The following is a 21,493-nucleotide window of genomic DNA, read 5'->3' as shown; positions in this document are numbered from 1 at the left end:
ATAAAAACACGTTTTTAACAGAACAGCTGTTTCAGACATGTGAGTGTGATTGACCCTATCCCATAGAGATCAAAGTTCCTGTGCAACGAAGCACTCCAAGGCTGTCAAATCAGCTGGAATTCACAGATGACATGCTAATTGTTGTTTACTTTCTTACACAGAAAATATGTATTTAAATGAAAATTAATAACACTTATTTGAAATTCCAGTAAATAGGAAGGAGAGTATCTTGATCTGAAAACATATATACATGATGCTTCCTGTTCAGAAAAGGATTTATGATGAGTTAAATGGAAATTTCCATGCAGAGGTGTGTGTAAGCTCTCATTGTCCCTTTGCAGCAGTGGCTCCAGAAGCAGTGTAGTTGTAACAGATAACCAGAGCTGCAACAGAGGGTGTGTTCAGACAAATGGCAAACCAATTGTTTTTGATGCTGGGGGTGGTGAGGGGGAAATGGTTATATCTTTATACTTGGGAAAAGTCCTATTAGTTTAGTGCAGGAAAAAAATCTGCTGACACAATTGCTTTTATAAGATTTATAGCTGCACTGAAGATGCTGATCATATTCCATAACTGGTTAATAGCCCAAAATGCATCAGCAGAATCAGGTGTATGTGCAGTTAACAGGCTGGGAAGCCATAGGAGAAACAATGATAGGGTGTGAGACAGGGTGTCTTTTGCTTTTGAGACCCAAGTTCTTCATTCACAGTTCAGGACTCTTATTTCTCATCTTTTGCTGTCATTGCTTCAAGGAGTGTGATCTGATATTGTGCTTTTTAATTAAATGATACTTTTATTGGATCTTTTTTCTCTTCCCTTTTTTTTTCTTTTTTCTCCACCTTCCTCCATTGTCTCCTTTGTCTTCCTACAACAGAGGAAAGAACACATTGCAGAGAACCACTTAATGTCTGATGGTCATTGACCAGTAGTGTTTGTAACCAACTGCGTAAGATAAATACCCAAATGATTGCTTACTAAGAGGCAGATATAGATTTGTGATAGGGATAAAGCTGCATAGCAGAACAGTCAGCTCTGAAGTGCTCATCCACATTCATCCCTTGGATTGCATGTCTGAGAGGAGTATGGAGAGGGAAGTCAGATTGCTTTACGCTCACTCAAGTAAGGCATGACTGTCCAGTAAGGCATGACTGGCCAGGAGAGACATCTGTTCAGACCAGCAACAGTCTTCCTCCCTCCTGCAGAAAGCTAAGGTTTCTGTTCATTGATGCAAATGCAAGACCAAAAGTTCCTGTCTGAAATTGCAACTGTTCCTAGAGGATATTTTTGTATTTTGGAATACCTTTGCCAAGAAGTGTTTGCTTTTTCCAAAATCACTAGGAGGACCGTCTTTGTATGTATGAATATATATCTTCTCTACTGCCAGGAGCAGATTGCTGCACAAGTAAACTCCATGCTCTCACATCGCTCCCAGCCTGGCTTCTCTCAGCATAGCTGGTCCCACAGGTTGAGCCCTGTGGTCACATGTTCCCTTTTTAAAAAGCAAACAAACAAACAAACAAACCAAACAAAAAACTGTATTAACCTGGTAATCCACCTTCAGCTAACTGCTTGTGTTTCCATGCACCCTCAAGTGACTTTAATGTTTGGATCTGTGTTGGGAAAGGAAATTCAAGTGGAATGACGTAACCAGCACCCCTGAGGCCAGAACCTCTACTGAATTTCAGAAAAGCTTGATGAATGATTTTTATTTTATAGGAACTTCTTCACCTCTGAGCAGAAGTACGTATGTACTCCTGCCCCCTGTACTTGGCACCAGTGAAGCCACACCTTGAATACTGTGTTCAGTTTTGGGCCCCTCGCTACAAGAAGGACATCGAGGTGCTGGAGTGTGTCCAAAGAAGGGCAACGAAGCTGGTGAAGGGTCTAGAGCACAAGTCTTATGAGGAGTGGCTGAGGGAGGTGGGGCTGTTTAGTCTGGAGAAGAGGAGGCTGAGGGAAGACCTTATTGCTCTCTACAACTACCTGAAAGGAGGTTGTAGCAAGGTGGGGGTCAGTCTCTTCTCCCTAGTAACAAGTGATAGGACAAGAGGAAACATTCTGAAGTTGCACCAGGGGAGGTTTAGGTTGGATATTAGGAAAAATTTCTTCATTGAAAGGGTTGTCAATTATTGGAATAGGCTGCCCAGGGAAGTGGTTGAGTCCCCATCCCTGGAGGTATTTAAAACACATGTAGATGTAGCGCTTAGGGACATGGTTTAGTGGTGGACTTGGCAGTGTTAGGTTTGTGGTTGGACTCAATGATCTTAAGGGTCTTTTCCAACCTAAATAATTCTATGATTCTGTATGTATTTACAGAAGAGGAATCTGTTTGAATTGTTCATCAGTGGAGAGTAACATGAAAGAAACATCTTTTGCCTGATCTCACTTTTGATGAGTTTTGTAGCCTTGTTGGTGAGGACAGTGTAGAAAAGTACACAGATTGAGTAAAGTCTGTTTTCAGGGATCGTAAGTAAACCAGCAGGCAGTGCAGAATGAAACCACTTGTTGTGTTTTGGTTTGTTATTCCTACAGATTTTCTGAGACTTATAACATTTCTGATCCTTGTTCTCTTGCTGCAAGTGGCTTATGGACATACATGGACTAAATAAACACTAAGCAAAGAAGCAGGCTTTCTGGAGTGACTGTATTAGAATTGTGCTGTATCTTTCGATTTTTAACAGGAAGCCAACGATTTGTTGTCATACAAACTGCCACTAATGACTTTTGGCTGCCAGTGTTAGCATTTATTTGACATATTCCCATTTCGTTCAGGGCTATTTATTGGCCAGTGTACTCACAACAGATAATTAGTGAAGCAGAACTTTTCAGAAACAGGTTTTCCTTTGTGTTACGCTCCGTAAATGTCGCTGGTAGAGCTCTTCAAGAAATTGTATCTTATGCTGTGGCTTAGTGTAGAGAGTTAAGAACAAGGACTAAAGTGTGAATTCAGACTGGCTGAAGGCTTGTATCTTAAGAAGAAGAAGAAAAAAGGGCCGTTATTACAGCAACACTGAATCCGTTCTCTCTTACAGTATCTTTATTTTTGAGAGCTAGGAGGAAAATCAACTTTAACTGCAAAATGCACTGGAAATCAAAGACTGTAACTTCTTTATAAGCTATTTCCTAATTCCTGCCTGTGTTAAAATGAAACCATTTTTATGATACACTTGCAATTTACTTTAAACAAATTGAAGTATTTAATGTAGCTAGGGGAAATTCATAAGAACTAAACTATGAATTTAATTCCCTTTATAGAAACTGGCAGTCAAGGTGCCAATAGAGAGAAATCAGCGGTTCTGAAAGAACTGTTTCTGAACACCTAGTTCAGAAGTAAAAAACAGTAAAAGCAGATGGCGTGAACACTTTTATATTCGTAATACTTCCTAAACTCGCAACTGTTCCATGTATGATGCTAAACAGCATGTTATAATTCTGACATCACAGATAAGAAGTTGGTCTTAGTTTATTCTGGAGTGAATTTTTCCCAGGATTGAATTTCTTTGTAGTTTTATTCTCATAAGAAATAATCAGTTGCCTTCTGATTTGGAATGGTATCAGTTTTGGAGTGAAAGAATTTCACATTAAATTTAAATTTTGGGCTCCCCGCAAGTTCGTAAGTGTGCCATCAAACTTCTGTACAAACTGTCATACTGACAGAAGTTATTGATGGTAGTTTCCATGGAAATGTATCATTAACAGGTCTTTTATTTTCTGAGCTTATAACGGTTTTTAATTGCAAACCTCTTTAAATCTTGGTCTAGTTTAAAAAAAAGAAAAAAGTGGGGGGGAAAAAAAACCAACCCCTATTATTTGTTTTTAAAGAGGAGCAAATGAAACTACCATTAACACTCAAAAGGACAGAAGAACTCTCAAGGGAGTTTAGGTGACTTAAATCACCAACTTTAATCACAATGCTGTTGCTGATGTGGAAGTCTTCATTGTTTTGCATATGGACCTTTCAATTATTTTTCAAAAGAAAATGGAAAACTGATAGCTTTGGATTATCATTAAAACGTGTGGTTTGCAAACAAAGGTAGTCTATGGTCTTTCTTCTTGGTTACTATGAAGGTATTCTTTGTCTTTATGCATGTATTCCAGTAGTTATGTAGCTTAGTAAACTCTTGCTCATATTCTTCGTTGTCTGGTGTTCTCAATTTTTAATATTTTTCTTAACAACACAAAATATCAATTAACAGATTTATTATTTTCAAGTAGATACTTTGTCCATAATTTCTGTCAAATTGCATTTGGGTAGAAATTGGAATTGAATTTACATATGGCAGTCACATGTTTGAACACAATGTATTAGCTAAAGGTAGTTAAAGCTACCCAAAATGTTCTAGTTTATATATATATATATGTGTGTGTATATATATATATATTTAAAAAAAGTTTATTAAAAATACGTTTTGCTTAAAATACCACTTTATAAAGCAAAAAGAGTACTGCAGGCTGCTGCTGCCAAAGAAAATATTAATTGCAATTGAAGAATTGAAAGCTTGTTTCCCATCACAGTGACTGGGTTTTAAAGGCTGGCTGAAGGGAAAATACGTTTCTAATAGGATTTTCAAAAGTGTATAATCAGTTTAGATGCCCCATTCCCAAGAAATCCCTTCAAAAGCTTTGGAATTGATATTTCAGTATTCTTGCCAGCCTAGTCAATTTGCATGCAGAAACATGGCTGATAAATGCCCATCACAAACAAGCAGCCAACCCTCAGAGGGTAAGATGATGCTTATTTGGATGCAAAGGTGGATACAGGCATGGCCGACACACAGAAACAGCTCAGCAGACGCTTATGAAACTACACAAAGAGTGAGTACTGAAGTGTTCAAAGTAATGAATAACATCCTGGGTGTGTCTGAGACAAACAGCAAATGTGGCCAGGGATGTTCTGCAGACTGAATATGATGGAAGGCACTGGTCTGTTCTAAAAAGTTGAGTGAGAAAGCAGTCTTGCATGAGAGAGAGGAGGACAAGGGCAGAGGAGTTCCAGTTTTATCCTAGTGTTCCCTTTCCCCAGAGAGAGGGAGAGGATTGGAAACGGGTGAAATATGGCTACCCAGATGCCATGTACATCCTGTGGATGTATGCTTCTGAGAAGACCTGGCTCCAAGTATTACTTGAGAAGATCCTGAAAAAATATGGTCCCTTTCCTGATGCTGCCCCTCCTCTCATTTTGCCTGTCTTCTTTCTCCCAGAGTCAGATATTGCAGACTTCGATGGCAGAAGTTCACTCCTCTACAGGTTCAATCAGAAGCTTATGAGCACATTCAAAGATGTGGTTTCCTTGAAGTTCAAGAGCATGCAGGGGGATGGAGTCTTATTCCATGGAGAAGGCCAGCGTGGAGACTACATTACCTTGGAACTGCAGAAAGGGAAGCTCTCCTTGCACATCAATCTGGGTAAGGGTAATTAGGATTATTTGTTCACACATTACTGTAACAAGGATTGTCTTGGTTTGCTTTTATAAATCTGTTGTTTATATTAGGCAGTATCTGGAAACTCCAGCTGAGATCAACAAAACATGCTGTGTGCCTCAGACAACTCACAGCTTAAATACAGGTCAGACAAAGTCGGAGGGGAAGCAAAAGAAAATAGACTTGACTGATGTCACGGAGTACATGATAGCTGAGCCAAGAAGGGACCTTGACTTTTCTAACTAGTGCTGACCAAGGCTGAGCTGCTCAGTGACTACTTTTGAAGTTTTGACCTTTGCTTGATGATGCTTTCAAACAGTAATTTAAAAAAAAAAATATTCTGTTTCTTCCCCTTCCTCCTTTTTTATTATTATTATTATTATTATTATTATTAAGAATAGCATTCCCAGGAAGTTTGGTTTGGAGTGCAAAAGGTGTATTTTTGGTTTATGTCTTATTTTTTCCATTCTGTGATCAGAACTGAGCTGAGAATACAGAATTTAATGAAAACATTCTGGTCAAAATTGGTATTGCCTTGCTTCTGGAGATGGTTTCTGTTGAAAACTCTGAATATCTGGAAGGCCATCACTGTGTGATCATGTTGGATCAGAGGGACAGACGAAAGGCTATCTTAATTTCTTTCTATAGAAGGATGCTTGCTTTTTACTGGTAAATACACTAAAGCACTTTGATAATGCCAGGAGCTACTGTAGTAGGAATGATCATACCCCCTCTCCCAGCCTTATTGCAAAATATTTGTTAGCTTCATCTGTGGGTGACCCATGGTACTGGCCTCAGCAGTCCCTGCTCACTCACCTTTCTCATACTGAGGGGGTTGAGTTGGGCAAGTTTCCATGCCTGCATTGCTGTACTTTGGTCAGCACAGGAGCTGCACTTCCCCTGTTTGGGTATTGAACATGCTCTGAAAGCCTCAGTATGAGCCCATCCACATGGAAAGCTGAAACAAAACCCCTCTCTGTTAACCATGGGGGTGTGGGCAAGGAGGTGAGGGAATTAAGGTCCAAGTTTTTCACTGCCACATTCAATCTTAATAACTTTGATAATAAAGTAATCTGAGCCATTAGCAGTTCATGTACGTGGTGTTAGACTGCCAAGGCTGGTTTTAATAAGAACAGGAGATACAGCATCCAGTAATGTATAGTATTAGCAGGGGCAGATCTCAGATTTGCAATTCCAGGACACTTTAAGAAGTTTGTCTAGAGCAGATAAAGCAGGCAATGGTGCAGTATCTCAGTCCCCTGTTTATGACTTAGGGAATTAAAAGAAATCACAAACTAGTGGGAGCAAACTGGAGGTACTAAAACAGAATTCGTAGATAATTCTGTCTGCATTTTTGCCCTTGTGCTTAATTATGTTTGTTTTAAATGTCAGTAACAATTTTCCACAGCTCTTGGATTTCATTTTTGCATAAGCTCATTAATTGTTTAATCTCCAGCTAGTATTTTCTTTCTTTCTTTTTATTTATTTAGTTCATCAAAGAGTAGAAATGACAATGCAGCATTTTCCTGATTTGGTATTTGGATGTTACTTGGATCAAGCAGCTACATCCCGAGCCTCTGATTGTGGCATTCCTTGACTCATTGATTTGTCCTCCTCTTACAAATGTTTCATACTAGGATAAGAATACAGTATAGTTAAATATATTATGTTACTTCTTCCAGAGGAGATACTGTTGTAAATACATAGTCTGAGATAAGAGGTTTTTTTTTTTTCTTTCAGCAGTAGCCCCAAATGTACGTATTTTAGCCATTTCAAGTCCTCTGTGTGCATTCATATGTCATGGGCAAGGGTTTTGATGTCTGCTCTTGAATCTGCTTGCATCTTGCCTGACAGTTTTGGAGCATGTGTTCTCTCCATTCTGCTGGAGTATAAAAAAGGACACATACTCCCTTTCGATGAGAGGCTCTGAAGTGTTCAGACATGTAGCCAGCTGGAAAACAGAAGAGTGCTTGAAATCACCAGGGTTAGGGCCTAGATATTTTTATGACTCTTGATCTAAACTTTTGGAGATCTAGGCCAGGTTTAAGAATCTTTTTGAGCTGAACAAAATACTTGCATTCATGTTGCTTCACTGACTTGCGGCTTTTTTCTCTGAAAATGGACAGGTGCAATTTTCTTGTTAAAATACAAAAAGCACATAGTTGAAACTCAAGTGTCAGGAGTGGTCTGTTAATGTGAATAGACAGGAGATTTTGGTGCAACCTGAAGGGAGCTCTTAAAACACCAGGGCCTTGAATGCATAGCAGAACCAAGGGCACAGGCAGAGTGGCAATCCTCTGCATGCTGCAATGTGTGGGTGCGGCATCGGGAAAACCTCCTGGTTTATCACAAGGTTTTCAGGGGAAAAACGTGTGTGTGTGTGTGTATACACACATATATGAATAAGAGGCCCAAAGAATCTAAGGCAAGCTTTGACAAGAGTCTGTTTCTGATGGGCAGAGCTCCAGTTTCCATGTAGGAGCACTGGTCTGTGCTCCCCTTGAGTCCCCATACTTCATTTAAGGGCCTAGAAGTAACTCTGGTGTCTTCTGCCTGTCACTACCTCTCCAGGGGACTCCAACCTGCACTTCAGTAACAGCCACATGTCTGTCACCCTGGGCAGCCTCCTGGATGACCAGCACTGGCACTCGGTTCTCATAGAGCGCTTCAACAAGCAAGTGAACTTCACAGTGGACAAGCACACCCAGCATTTCCGAACGAAGGGGGATTCAGATCACTTGGATATTGATTATGAGGTGTGTGAAGCCCTTTAAGGTTATAACCTGGGAGATGAGACTGAATTGGTATAAAATAAATGTGATGGAAAACAACCGCACTATGAGCTGTTTTTTTCCAGCAAAGATCTTTTCTTTATTTAGTATTTCCTTCCTGGAGAGCTCCTTTCATAATTAACAAACATACACTATGTCAGTGCAACTGTGTATATGACAGTCTCAGAAAATGGCCAGTCTCTGGGCAAATACACATTGGATTATGCTTACACTTCAAAGAATGACAGACTTTGAACTAAACTAAAAGGTATAGCCTGGATTCTAGCCAAATCTTCAGGGAGTGACCGCACTTATAGGGAGAGGTGTTGTGTCATCGTCTCCAATATGATTTTAACGGGATCATTGTGCACCATCGCTGCATCTGATTGATATGACCATGGGATACCAGCTCTGAGTTGTGCCTCTATCCAGCCACCATTTGCTCGGATTACAGCTCTCCACATAGAGATGAGCAGCTAAAGACCATTGTCTTCCTACTAGGAATGGAAGACCCTGAGCATGACTTTCAAGACAACTAGCTCTGACCCAGATCCCTTCACATCTGGGGTTCTGGTGCAGAGCATCCTGGTCTAGGGAGTGAGAGTAGCTCAGCCAAGGAAGGACTGAGCAGAGGAAACATCCTGCCTGCCCATAAAACCCGAGGCTGGTGTGCTCCCTTGTGCTGAGGCCAAGGTGTGGCAGAGTGCAGTTTCTATCGCTCCAGCAGTTCAGTGCTTATAGCTGGTAGTCAGTAAAAAATACCTTAAAAAACTTTTATATCTTCATATCTATATGCAAGGCAGTTCCTCATCTGTTCCCCCCACGAACGCGCACCTGCGTGCAAATTACCCATGTTCATTTTTATCCCCACGCGCCTGTCTACTGAGTCTTGCTAGCCCACAAGGCACAGGGTCATGCTTGCACAGTCAGAGCCATCACCCTGTCTGGATGTGTTGAGCTGACATGGTTCATTGCTTAAGAGACCACAAGTTTCCCCTCTGCACTTTGGATTCGTTTCTCTGGAAAGGATCAATTCCCAGCACATCCAAGGGACAAAAGCAGACAGCTCAGCAGTGGCAGGTGCCTGCTCTCTGCTCCTCTCATGTTCCAGCTGAAATTCCCTTCTTTGCATTGCACAAACCAGGTTGGAGAGAGTGTTACCTGTCCCCTGGCACTGCTGTACCAAATCACAAGCACATTTAGTAGAGACAACACATTTGAGCAGTGAGATTCTGGAACAGCTTCAGACTGAACTAGCAAGGGCCAAAGCTGTAATGACTTTTAAGATGGAGTTGAGAAAAGCCGAACAATTGAGTCATCAGCTTTCCTAATTTCAAAGTAATAAAATTCCTTGCTTCCTGCTACAAGGTTGATGCCAATTAGGGAAAATTCAGGCTCCAATGTAATAAGCAGAACATTTTTCCAGATGTTCCAAAACAGGGAGCATGGTAGAGAAGATCTTCAGCTGGTGTAAATCAGCATCACCTCTGACCTCTGTGGCACTCAGTGCTGGCCCCTGGTGCTTAGTTTTTCACACAATGTGTTTTCTTTCCATTTGCACTGAGACAATCTTTCAGTCAAACATTTCAGCAATACAGTCTACTGAAAGTTTATCTCAGCACACTTTAGGGATTAAAGGCCTTACTGAGGGTAATAAAACCATTAGTTTAGTAATTAAAATTATTACCAATCACAAAGGAAACTATTTTCTTAATAATGCAGTGGTATAATTGATATTGATTTTTCTTCTGGTTTTGAAACCCAGTACAGAGTCCCTAAGCAAGATACTTAAAGCATAGAACATGAAAGAAGGAAAGTCTGGTGTTCTGAGGAAGAACTAATGATTCTCACTGGAAAAAAACATCGCTACCACATAAGCCCTCATGCCAATAACAAACCTGCAAGTGATGTAAAGTAGCAGTCTGTTCACTCTTTATTCCTCTGAAGTGATCAATTAATACAACCGAGGTGCAAGTTCATTAAGGACTTGTTTTCAAAGAAGTGCTTTCAAGGTTATCCAGGCATGTTTCATTTGCTTGTGTATCCCAGCTTGTAAGGTGGAGTGGGAGGAAAAATAACTCCCAAATTTCCCTTTATTTTTGTAATAATGAGCTGAGGCGACCCATTAGGAGTTGTGACAGAGGAATAAGGCTGACAAGGTTCCAGCAGCCGTCAGCGTGTAGGTGGTGCCGCACAGCAGTGCATGCCCTTGCTGCAGTGGATGCAGCAGGATTGCAGCACAGCTCCTGATGCACGGGAAGCCCTGTGAAGTGTGGTGGCTGCAGGATCCCCACCTGCTTTATATCGTGTACAATGCTGCTGGCTGCGATGGGAAAAAAGAATAAAAACCCAGTGGTACCACCAGGAAGACTTTGCCAAAAAGGCCAGTGGAGCTAATTAGAAACGAGCTGTGTCATCTGAAAAATGAAAATAGGATTATCAGAAGTTTTTTGGGTTGTGGTTTGTTTTATCCCCCCTCCCCCCTTTCCTTCTTTCTTTTCTTGGGAATCTAAAGTAATTCTGATTCAAGGATTTTGGAAGCTTTATTTTCTTAGACTCTTTATCCTCCCAGGGCTTTCAGCCCCCTAGTTAAGTGGTGAGTTGTAATCTGCATAACACTAACATCTTCTAGTGCTTAGACAACAGCACAGCTTAAGTTTTATTTAAGTGTGTAAGCTGCAGAACTTCTCCGTTACACTGCTGAGTCCTGAATACCGCATAGGAGTATTGTAAAGACCAAACCAAAGTGAAATTTAGGGAAAACGATTGCAAGGTGCAAATGGGGTAGTTTGTGTGTGTAATACTACCCTCCACTGGCTGAAACCAGAACTGTTCAGATACATGCTTGGTGGAAAGGGGTGACTCCAGCTCACAGACAAACTCAGTGCTCTGTGGGCAGGAAGAGTTTATTCCCCCATTGCTCAGTGGTTCCCGGCCACCGTGGTCTGCTGCTGGGTGGCAGCCTCCAGGCCAGTGGGGGCTGTGGGCTGGAGACCGTTTGAACATTAAATTGCGTATTGGGTGTTCCTGGGTGGGGCGCTGGTGGTGCTAGGTTGGTGAAGTGGTATGTCAAGGCACTTAAAAGCTGTCTGCAGCAGCGGTGTTTCTCCAACAGCTGTAAGGCTATGCAACATGTAATTCCCCTGTTGAGCAGCCAGGCCCTGCTTTGTGCTCTGAGGTGATGCTATTAATGTGACTTGATTCTTAGATAATATCCTGGCTGGCTCCATGGAGTGGGGCTCTGCCCTCTTGCTTTTGGGGTAATAACTAAATACTGTTCTTATTCTTTCCAAAAGCTGAGTTTCGGAGGGATTCCAGTCCCAGGGAAACCAGGAACCTTTCAGAGGAAAAATTTCCACGGGTGCATTGAGAACCTTTATTACAACGGAGTCAATATAATTGACCTGGCAAAAAGGCGCAAACCTCAGATCTATACTGTGGTAAGAGACATAATGTATGCTTTTGTTTTATACTTCCAGGCTGTTGGTGCTACTGGCTGCATTGAATGAGTGGAGTTCAGATTTAGATAGCTATGGGCATAATTACCTTGTTAAAATGATGTTGCTGAGGATAACACCAGCCAGCGCTGTGGTGAGAATTATTGAAAGACATGTGAAAGTTAATACGTTTCTCTGACTTTTCAGGTGTATTAGAATTTGTTTGGAGAAACTTTTTAATTTCTTTTCCAAGATTAAAAGGTGTCTTTTTGATGGCATGATAGAAGTCATAGAGACTTTTTTTTCTGGTTAACTCAGATAAAATCTTATTTTCTGAACCATTCTCCATCACTGTTGTGGAGTACAGTAGTAGCAAAATTTTATTCTGCTATTTGAGTTGTTATTATAGAGAAGAATAACTATTTCTTTTATTATTGGAAATATTTTCCTTCGTGCTGCCCCTTATATTCAGTATATTGGCAGGTCTGAGAACCATTGACTTGGTACTACTGTCTCTAAATGAGGGATGGTAGAGGTAAAACAAAAGGAACTACAGTCTTACCCAGCCTGCTAACATAAATCATAAATGTAACTTCACACCTAATAATGTCCAAAATTACTGATATGTTTAAATATATCATGAGCAAAATAAAGAACATTTTATTTCATAACAAGAGGGAATAGTACATTCCCATGCAGCCTTGACAAATTGTAAATAATTCAGCTCTTTGTTTAGCTTGTGCCTCACTCCTGTGCCATGCTTTGATATATGCCTTCTGGCTAATACCGTATCTTTGGAGAACGTGGAGGTGAAACTGCTTCTGGCCCTTATAGCATCTTCTACTTTGTAGTAATGTGTATAAGCAGACTGAAGCTACAGTAAAGCAAGCCGGAAGATCACAAGAAGTTCTTCCTTTCCTCACTTTCCCTGCCTAGGGCGAGGCTGAACACACAGGGAAATGGAAAATGGAAAGGTGATGGGTGAGAAGTCCTGCATTGTGTTGCTGACAGTCAAGACTGCCTCTGGGATGCTGCCCTAGCCTGGGACTGAGAGACTTTGCTTTAATAACCTCAAGTTTGATTGCTCTGACTCAGGACTCTAAGGCACAAATCTTATGAACTGTGTTAAATTGCTCTTCCCCTCAGCTTACTTTCTAAGGGGAGCAAAGATCCCTGGTCTGCTTCTTAGGTCATTAAACAGCTGGTTGTTTTGCCAGCTGGGTAATGGGAATGCTTTCCTAAAGGGGAAAAGAAAAACTTTGTAATGCGCTTTTTCTCTGAAGGGTATTGTCTGGGTGTAACATGGCCCCAAGCAATGAAACTCTGTTACGAAATGCTTGATTCAGCCAATGTTAGATCGAAGGTCTAGGAATCCTGCTTCTTTCATCAATTTAAGGTAGCAGGGATGTGCCCCCATCTTTCAATCTCCCTTACAGAAGTGATAATTTTAACACAATAGTTTTCAAAGGCTGGCTGCTGTACTGCATTTTGCAAGATTTATGAGCTGCTATGTGCTGTGTCTGTGACACTTCTGTATGCAAAGTACATGGAAAGGTTGCCACACTCACAGTGCCTCGTAATCTTAGATGAACATCCTTCTACAGGAAACAGCACCCATAAATCTGTTGTTTTCCTTCACAGCTATTTATCTCCTCTAGCAACTCTCAGGTGCTTCCAGCTTTCACAGGCTGATCTCCCTCTCTCATCATCCTGCTCTTCCCCACTCCTTAACAATTTACTTACTCAAACTAAAATAACTTGTTCTTGCTAAATGTAGTCTTTTGCCTGCCAGACTTCCTCTGCACTAAATGCTTTTACTCCAAGTTCATTGAGGTTTTCAAGCAACAATCCATATCCCCAGGGAGCTGCAAGCTTCTCTGCTTCATGTCTTTATAGTTGCTAAGTTTGTCCTGAGTGGAAATGTGATGAAAGGGACAGCACAGAAGAATAATTAAATATAGCAGGGACTTGGAATCACTTCTTCCAACAACATGTTGTGTACTTGTGTTCCGTCCCCACAAGCTGGAGATCACCAGAGATGTTTCTGCATCGTTAGTCCCCAAAATACTTTTGTCTCCTAACAAAAAATATTTGAGGACAAACTGGCTGGTTTGGGATTAGAAAGCCATTAACGCTCAGAGGCACTAGTTTTAGCCTCCAAAAGGGAGGCAGACTTCAACGCTCGGTCTCTGCTTCATTCTGTGTGCCTTTGTGAACATTGACACAGTCAGTGAGCTAAACTTGTGGATTTTCATACCCATCAACTTTGGTTTTTTTACTGCTGACATATTTCACACAAGCAGGAGAATGATACATCAGCTTTGGAGGTATAGATTTCCTCTTATGAAGTAGGTCCTCATCCATATAAATAATGGTCTCAAATCAGCCACATTTAAAGTCAGAGGAAGAAACTACAGGTTGTCAATAACAGAGTACTGTACTATGTATCGTACTCCTGGGTGGTGGCTGTGATTATCATTCCTCCTGTTTTTTTCTGTAACTCATTTGCAGTTGTCAGACTTGCAGTAAATCCCCTTGAGAAGACATCTCAAGATAACGAGGCAGCCTGTCTCTTTGAACTGGAACTTGCCTTCAGAATTCCATTTTTATATAGCCTGATACTTAACCTCTTGTCATGGTTTAACCCCAACTGGCAACTAAGCACTACACAGCCACTCACTCACTCCCCCCCAGGTGGGATGGGGGAGAGAATCGGAAGAGTAAAAGTGAGAAAACTCATGGGTTGAGATAAAAACAGTTTAATAGGTAAAGTAAAAGCTGCATACACAAGCAAAGCAAAACAAGGAATTCATTCACTACTCATCGGCAGGCAGGTGTTCAGCCATCTCCAGGAAAGCAGGGCTCCATCACGCGTAACAGTTACTTGGGAAGACAAATTCCAACACTCCGAATGTCCCCCCCTTCCTTCTTCTTCCCCCAGCTTTATATATGCTAAGCATGTCATGATACGGTATGGGATATCCCTTTGGTCAGCTGGGGTCAGCTGTCCCAGCTGTGTTCCCTCCCAGCTTCTTGTGCACCCCCAGCCTACTCACTGGTGGGGTGGTGTGAGAAGCAGAAAAGGCCTTGACCTAGTGTAAGCACTGCTCAACAATAACAAAAACATCTGTGTGTTATTGACACTGTTTCCAGCACAAATCTAAAACATAACTCCATAGTAGCTACTGTGAAGAAAATTAACTATAACCCAGCCAAAACGAGCACACCTGTATATGTGGTAGCCCTATCTATTTGGACAGGCTATCTATCTTCTCTTGGGTTTCTTCTGTGCCTGATGGCATGTTGTGAGTTTTTAGTTGTGTTTTTTTTTCTCTCCTCTAGGTTGTTGAATGTAGAGAAATGATAGGGGATCTTTTATTTGCCCTCTGAAGCAATTACTGGTTTTAATTGCAAGAGGTTATGAGAAGTCAAATTTCTGTAATTACCACTGTCATGGTCATAGGGGTGGACCCTTGGGAAACCTCAGAAAATGCTTTAAAATAATAATCTAAAGATCTGTCCTATTTACTAGCTGTCTTCTCAGCACAAAAGAAGTGCAGACTGCCCATTATAAGAAATTGTACAGCAGTTACGCTTCTTGGGCAACTAGTTAGGGGCAGGAAAATACACTAGTAGGAGCCACATTAACAAGAAGCAGAAGGGAGATTGTCCTTCACAGAAGGATATTTGACCTGCTGATATCTGGGATGGTGAAGTCCTCATTGAATGATTTTGTGCTTGTTAAGAGTGTATGTAGATGCAGGAGGAGATGGGACAAGTTCTAGGAAGAGAAATCCATTGAGAATTCATAAAGTAGTTAAGAGAAAAATAGCTATAGCACCCTGAAAATAGCTATAGTATCCTGGCCACCAGTGGTTACCTACTGCTAGATTCAGGTTGCACCTTTAGAAACTGCTCTAATGTAACCTGTGGCCAGGGTCTTAAATATTTTCGTGAGCCACTTATTTGTGATGCCAAAATAAGAAGCTGTCTAGCTGAAGAAAAGAAATGAAGAGGTCATGAAAAGATGCTGTGTTTGATCTTCTCAATGCTCCACCCTACATACTCGCTGAAATTGAGGAAAACCCTATCCCCCTTTCCCTTCTGTTACCTTTGGCTAATAGGAATTGGAGTTGTATTTTTATTTAGCAGAGCAAACCCTGCACTAATTTGAGAGGAGTGCACGATATTTGTAAGGCAGAAGTTGTCAGCCCTTAGATATGCTTGAATTTCTACGTCGGACTGCCATGTTGAATCTGGGAGTGACGATTCAGCACAGCAAGGGATGTGGTGACACGTAAATGCATCACCGTAGTGCCTCAGGGAAATAGCCAATTGCCAGCATCAAAGAGCAAGGAAAGATACCTAGTGACAGGAGAATGTAAACTAATAATTCATTCGCTTTATAGAGAATCCAAACATGCTATTTTATTAAGCTGATTTGAGGTACCTTCATCTTGAGAAGAATTTACTTGTCTACGCACGTCTCATTCTACCAAAGTGCTATTGCAAGTGTTGATATATCTGAGAATATTAGGCTGGTGATTTGTGAAGGCCCCTACTAGGGTTTGAAGAACCAGGAGCTAGATATATCTTTTTTTTTTTTATTTTATTTTTAATTTTTCATTAGTTTTCGCACTGCAATCAGACTATAAGAATCATAAATAAAAAGTGTTGGAACTATTTAGTGACATTTTTCACAACTTCCTATAGGACTAAGTTCAATTTATTAAAAAAAGAAAAGTTTTGCGCAATTATTTAATGAAAGCGAGAGTTACACATGCACATTAAAAAGAGAACTGAATTTGCTATTCTTTAGATAAGGCAAGTGAACTCAGATTCCAGAAATGTTTGGTTCCTGTAAAAATAGCTTTGTATGGTTTCTTCTGTCTTCCTCTCTGCTCTCTGGTTCTTCACATGAGTCTCTTCACATCCTACGTGTAGTGTGGAATAGTAAGAAAGTCTATATAAACAGAGTTAGTTTTAAGATCCCATTTTATTGTTGCTGAATGGTATAACAGGATTGTTTTGAAAGAAATTGTGTCACCTCAATCAATGTCTTGAAATAAAGTCTGTTTAAATGACAGTTTTCCCATTGATTTCGGTTGGCTTTGCCTACAATTCTAAAGGCTTTCAGTCTGGAAATATTTAATCCAGCATGGCGCTGCAATAATAAACTCTCCTTTTCTTGATATAAAAGTTTCTTTGTTAGGATTTTGATAGTTGTGATGACCACAAGTGAAGCAAGTCTTTTGAGGAGAGAGGCCATATTTTTTTATAATACTAGTTGACATATACAGGAAAAAATTGACACGTTTTTGAGCAAACAATGCCTTTTTGAGAGTCATCAGCCTTCAGCAAATTACAGATTAGAAACAGTTGTTCAGAGTTTAATTTATTACATTATCTGGGTAGTCAAATTGAGTGAATAGGGCAGTTAGGACCTGCTGAGCAGAGGAGGATGTCTCAAGGCAGGAGGTGATAAAGCTGTTAGTCCCTGTAGGAGAGCAAGAGAGATGGCTAATTATTGTCATAGGAGTTAGCAGGGGATAGGGAAAATGGGGGAGAATGTAATTTGCTGTAAAGCCAAGGCTTAAATGTCTTTTTTTTTTTTTTTAAGGTCTTATTCCAGTTGCTAAGGCCCTGGGAACTGCTTGGTACTTGGCTGCCTGGCATAACAGAAAGGGGCAAGCTGACCCCGTCACAGTCAAGAGCCTGGAGTGTGTGCAGTTCATACCAACTATTTAGGCTGGTGATGTGCTATGATACACAGATGATTGGAATTTAAAAGAGGAAAACCTAATAAAGAAAACTAATAAATAAAAAAGCTAGTAATTGCTTTCTATGCACTTTTGTATTTTAAGGTAGATGTGGCTCTGTTTTCATAATTATAATAATTAGAATAATAGTAAACCCCACTCCTTGCTGCTGTGTTTTGTTCCAGGTAATAAAAACTAATAAGCTGTAGATCAGTTTACCTTGAACTGGAACAAAATTTGGGCTTGGATTGTGCTAATTTGCCAGTTTGATCTAAGACATCTATCTTATTCACTTCTGGCAAGCTGAATTTGAAAGGCTGGCTTCATTCCTTCTTGTTGCTCAAAGGAGGAAAATATTAAGTGGTCTATATTTTTTTTGCTGTTTCCTCCTGTGTTCTTTTTTCCCTTTTCCTGTCTCTCTGAGGAAAATGATATATGATTTTTCCAAATTAGCTCTATATTTGCTCCCATTTTTTATCAGCAACTCTTAGCTATTGTACCATATAATGAATCTATAATGTACAGTTACTATGGGCATAAAAATGATAAAATTCTTTGTTCCACTTCTGGCCAGTGACATAGTCAGCTTAGGAGTCCGAGATAAAGAACACCCAGGAATGTCTAGCCAAGTGTCTCATCCTTCATTCTGTCACAGTAACAATGTTTCAATTTTTTCAAAGCTTTCTTTTTTGTTAAATGCTACTTTTTCCAACATAGGAACATTATCTTAATGTAAACAACTTAATGTGATAAACAATTAACATTTTATTGACCTACGTGTGAGTCACGTGTGAGCGAAGATATGGCAGTTCTCTATCACAGGGGTGATTATCACAAGGATATGTTAGTTTCATTGAAACTTGGATCAGGTAAGCTTTCAGATTTCCATCATGAAATTTTGCTCAGAGAAAGAGAAACCCACCTCAGTATAGGAACTTCTCTTAAAGTATGAGCTCTTGGGATGGACTAGTTGCGCACTCAGTGGACTAGTCCTAACTCAAGTAACACGATGCATCTTGGTGCTCCCACATCCTGTTTGAAGAGAGTTTGCACCAGTATGTCAGTAAGCTGGAGTAGGTATCTCACTTTGATTTGCTTTTCATTCAGTGCTTAGCAATGTCTTGATTTGAGAAGCACTTGAAATCTATGTGGGTCTCCTGGCATCTGTTCTGCTTGAGATAGTCAATTTAAAAACAGGATTTGAAGGGACTTCCCCCATTCTTAAAATCCAGTTGCTCAGAGTTGAATGACAATCTTTCATCTTATCCTTTTAAAACTGCATCAGAGGTCACCTTTTACCTCTGTTACTCTCTTTGCAAATTCGTCTGCAACCTCAGTCTCTTCACAGATAGAAATAGTCCGCGAGTTTCCAAACTGGAGATTTTCTTGCCAGTTTAACCACATTTGTATCTCAGCCAGGCCTGGGATTTTAGTCCCCTTACCTGTCATATGAAATCTTCCTTTCTAATCCTCTGTAGAAAGCAAGATATCCTTTTTATTGGATAGTATCCATAGAATGATTAATGAGGAAAGTAAGTGCCCATTTGATGCTCTAACCCACAGGTAGAATGAGAGCTCAGAAATACTAATTTATTGTTCTTCTTGTTCAAGCTGTGATCTTGGCCTATATCCTTTGGCAGGCTAAATGTTGAGGATTTCAGTTCAGCTGTCAGTTTGAATAATTTCCCAAATACATACTGCTCTTGATTAGTATTCAGTGAGAGCGAGGGGGATGTATAAGAAACTTGTCACCAACTGCCCTGACTGTGGTGTTGTAGCAGTCTTCTGTCTTCATTCTAGTACACAATACTACATGAAGAAAAGCAAGAAAAGACTGAAATGGTTCATTAAAGTTATACAGGTTTTATTGCAGTCCCACAGAAGTCACTGGAAAGACTCCAGTCACTTTTAGATGAGGCTTATGGCTCGGAGGATCTTCTGTGTAATCCACTTTTATCCTCATCACTTAGCAACAGTGTTCTTCTATTTTCTTTTTAATAGGAAAGGCTCTGATTCTTCCTTAAAATGCTGTAATATGCTGTCACTTGTTCATTCAACGTCTTGAACAAGAACCACCTTTGCAACCGCACTCCACCTGCAGAAATCTGGGTGCTTGCACTCTTGTCTTAAGTGTTGTGGCAGACGGTGAACAAATTGCAAATATCTCCCTTGAATTTTTAGGTTCAGAAGGTTGTTCTTTGTAAGAACAATAAGAATTCTTTTGGAAAGATTTCACTGCTTATTAGAGGAGTCATTAATCAGTCTGGAGACGATGGACTCAATGGAATTCTCAAACACCACATGATAGCTGGAGTTTCCAACAGCTGGGTAGAGCTGAGCGTCTCCTTTATTTTCTCTAGGAATTAGATTCTTTCTGTCGTATTTCCTAGCCAATGAGCTTTTACTTTTCAGTTAAACTGGGTTCAGTTATAAAATCAAGTGTCTGCCATAAGTCTTGCATGTACCCTGGAGAGTTCCAGAACTGCTGCTAATTAAAGCAAAATGCTCCTGATCAGATGCAGGTTTAGGGGCAGCTGTTTACTTTTCTAACTTAGACTTGCTGGAATAATTTGTTTGAGAATAACATTCAGGGCAAATGTAACAGTGTTTAGTAATGGGAACTTATCCCACTTCAGTGGATGAACATTTTTCAAAGTAACTGCTGTGTATTTCTTTTTCAAATTTTCATGCTATTGTCTCTAGGAAGGTAGGCAGCATTGGTCAGTGTAAGGACGTCAGCAGCTATTGTTTGTGTGTATTAACTACATCATCTGTTTTTGCTCTGAAATGCTGCTTTAAGAAGGTTTTTCCCTCCTAAATGAGTCAATTGAACTGATTTAAGTTCCCATGGCCTCAATTGGTTTATTTAACATTTTTTTTCCCAATGTCCTGTCTAGTTTTCAGCTCTGGCTAAAATTAGTTATTGGCCCCTTACATCATGGAGATCTCAATTCTTGAATAAGAGTAACAAAGATACCTTGTTAAAAGGCAAAAATGCCTGTTTTCTATCCCTCAAATGTACCTTTAGTCCCATGTACACAGAATATTGCAGCACTGCCTTTATGTGTTCCCACCTGCTTGTTCTTGTGGCAGGTGGGATCACATCTGCTCTGCTTCAGTGTAGTCAATGGAGAGGCCACAGAGCCTGAAGTCTCACCTGGTTAATCATGGAAGGAGAAGCAAAGATCCTGCACATATGTCCCAGCATTGGCCATGGGTTCTGTCAGCACTCTTTGCCACTCCTGTCCCAGTACAAGACTTCTGTGCAGATCCCATATAGCATGAATTACTAGCTAGTGTGAATGACTAGAGGTGTTACTGAGTTTTTCAAGGGGTCGCAACAATCCCTGAGTTTACGGCTAGTTGCACGTGCTGAGAACCTCATATCAAAAGCGGACAGAAATTTGACCTTGTATTTGGGCCCATGCGTATGCATCAGGGATGCTTTGCTATGGTGCTGCTGCAAACAGCTGAAAGCATATTGACTACACGGGGTCTTTACTGGCTTATTTTAAGGTCATCTGAAAGTTCGTTGTGCATTGCAAACATGTTTTTTCATCTTAGTATTCACCTTCTCTGGCACCATTAAATCAGTCTAGGCATAGCTTGTTCTGCTGGTAGGTAAAATCTGTGAAGAGCTTTGAGATGAAAATCCTGTCTGAATGTTGCAAATCCTCCCCTCTACAGTCTTGCGTTTTGTTACAGCCTCCCACTGCCAGTGAAGCAAATTAGATACTTGAGTGCAGACTCAGATAATGTTTGAACTTTCCTCCAAGCTCCGGTGTTATGTATGTATAATATCTGTAAATATCTTACTACTTTGTGTTGAGTTACTTGAATCACTGTAAATGTCTAAAATTCCAAAGAAAATTTGTCATCAGCATTTTAAATGTCTAAGCCTTTAAAAAGCTCTAGAGAAAGTTAACCATATTTGTTTGTATCACTGCAGTTGACTGTCTTTGTTTTGTGTAATTTGTCATGAATTCGATTGAAAATGGAGGTGGAAATATAACAACAATAACAAAAAGAAGCCTGTGGTATTTCTTATGCAGGCAAAACTCAGCAGGTAGTAGAAACTTTTAAAAGATTGAGAGCAAATTTCTATT

At 40.3% G+C, this 21,493-nt stretch overlaps 1 protein-coding gene across 1 annotated transcript in view; it reads left to right on the top strand.

The window, feature by feature from the left end:
• The window catches only part of CNTNAP5 (contactin associated protein family member 5), a gene marked incomplete at both ends in the record, with an annotated part of 289,753 nt that overhangs the window by 132,294 nt on the left and 135,966 nt on the right, over positions 1-21,493 (top strand). Inside the window, 3 exons of the mRNA XM_082312477.1 lie at positions 5,202-5,405; positions 7,992-8,176; positions 11,488-11,631. Coding sequence (XP_082168603.1) covers positions 5,202-5,405; positions 7,992-8,176; positions 11,488-11,631 — 533 coding nt within the window. The remainder of the gene's footprint in view (positions 1-5,201; positions 5,406-7,991; positions 8,177-11,487; positions 11,632-21,493) is intronic.

Source organism: Platalea leucorodia (genome assembly GCF_965183815.1).
Source record: "Platalea leucorodia genome assembly, chromosome: 5".
In the NCBI taxonomy this organism is placed as follows: Eukaryota; Metazoa; Chordata; class Aves; order Pelecaniformes; family Threskiornithidae; genus Platalea; species Platalea leucorodia.
This window is presented reverse-complemented; position numbering and strand designations above follow the sequence as displayed.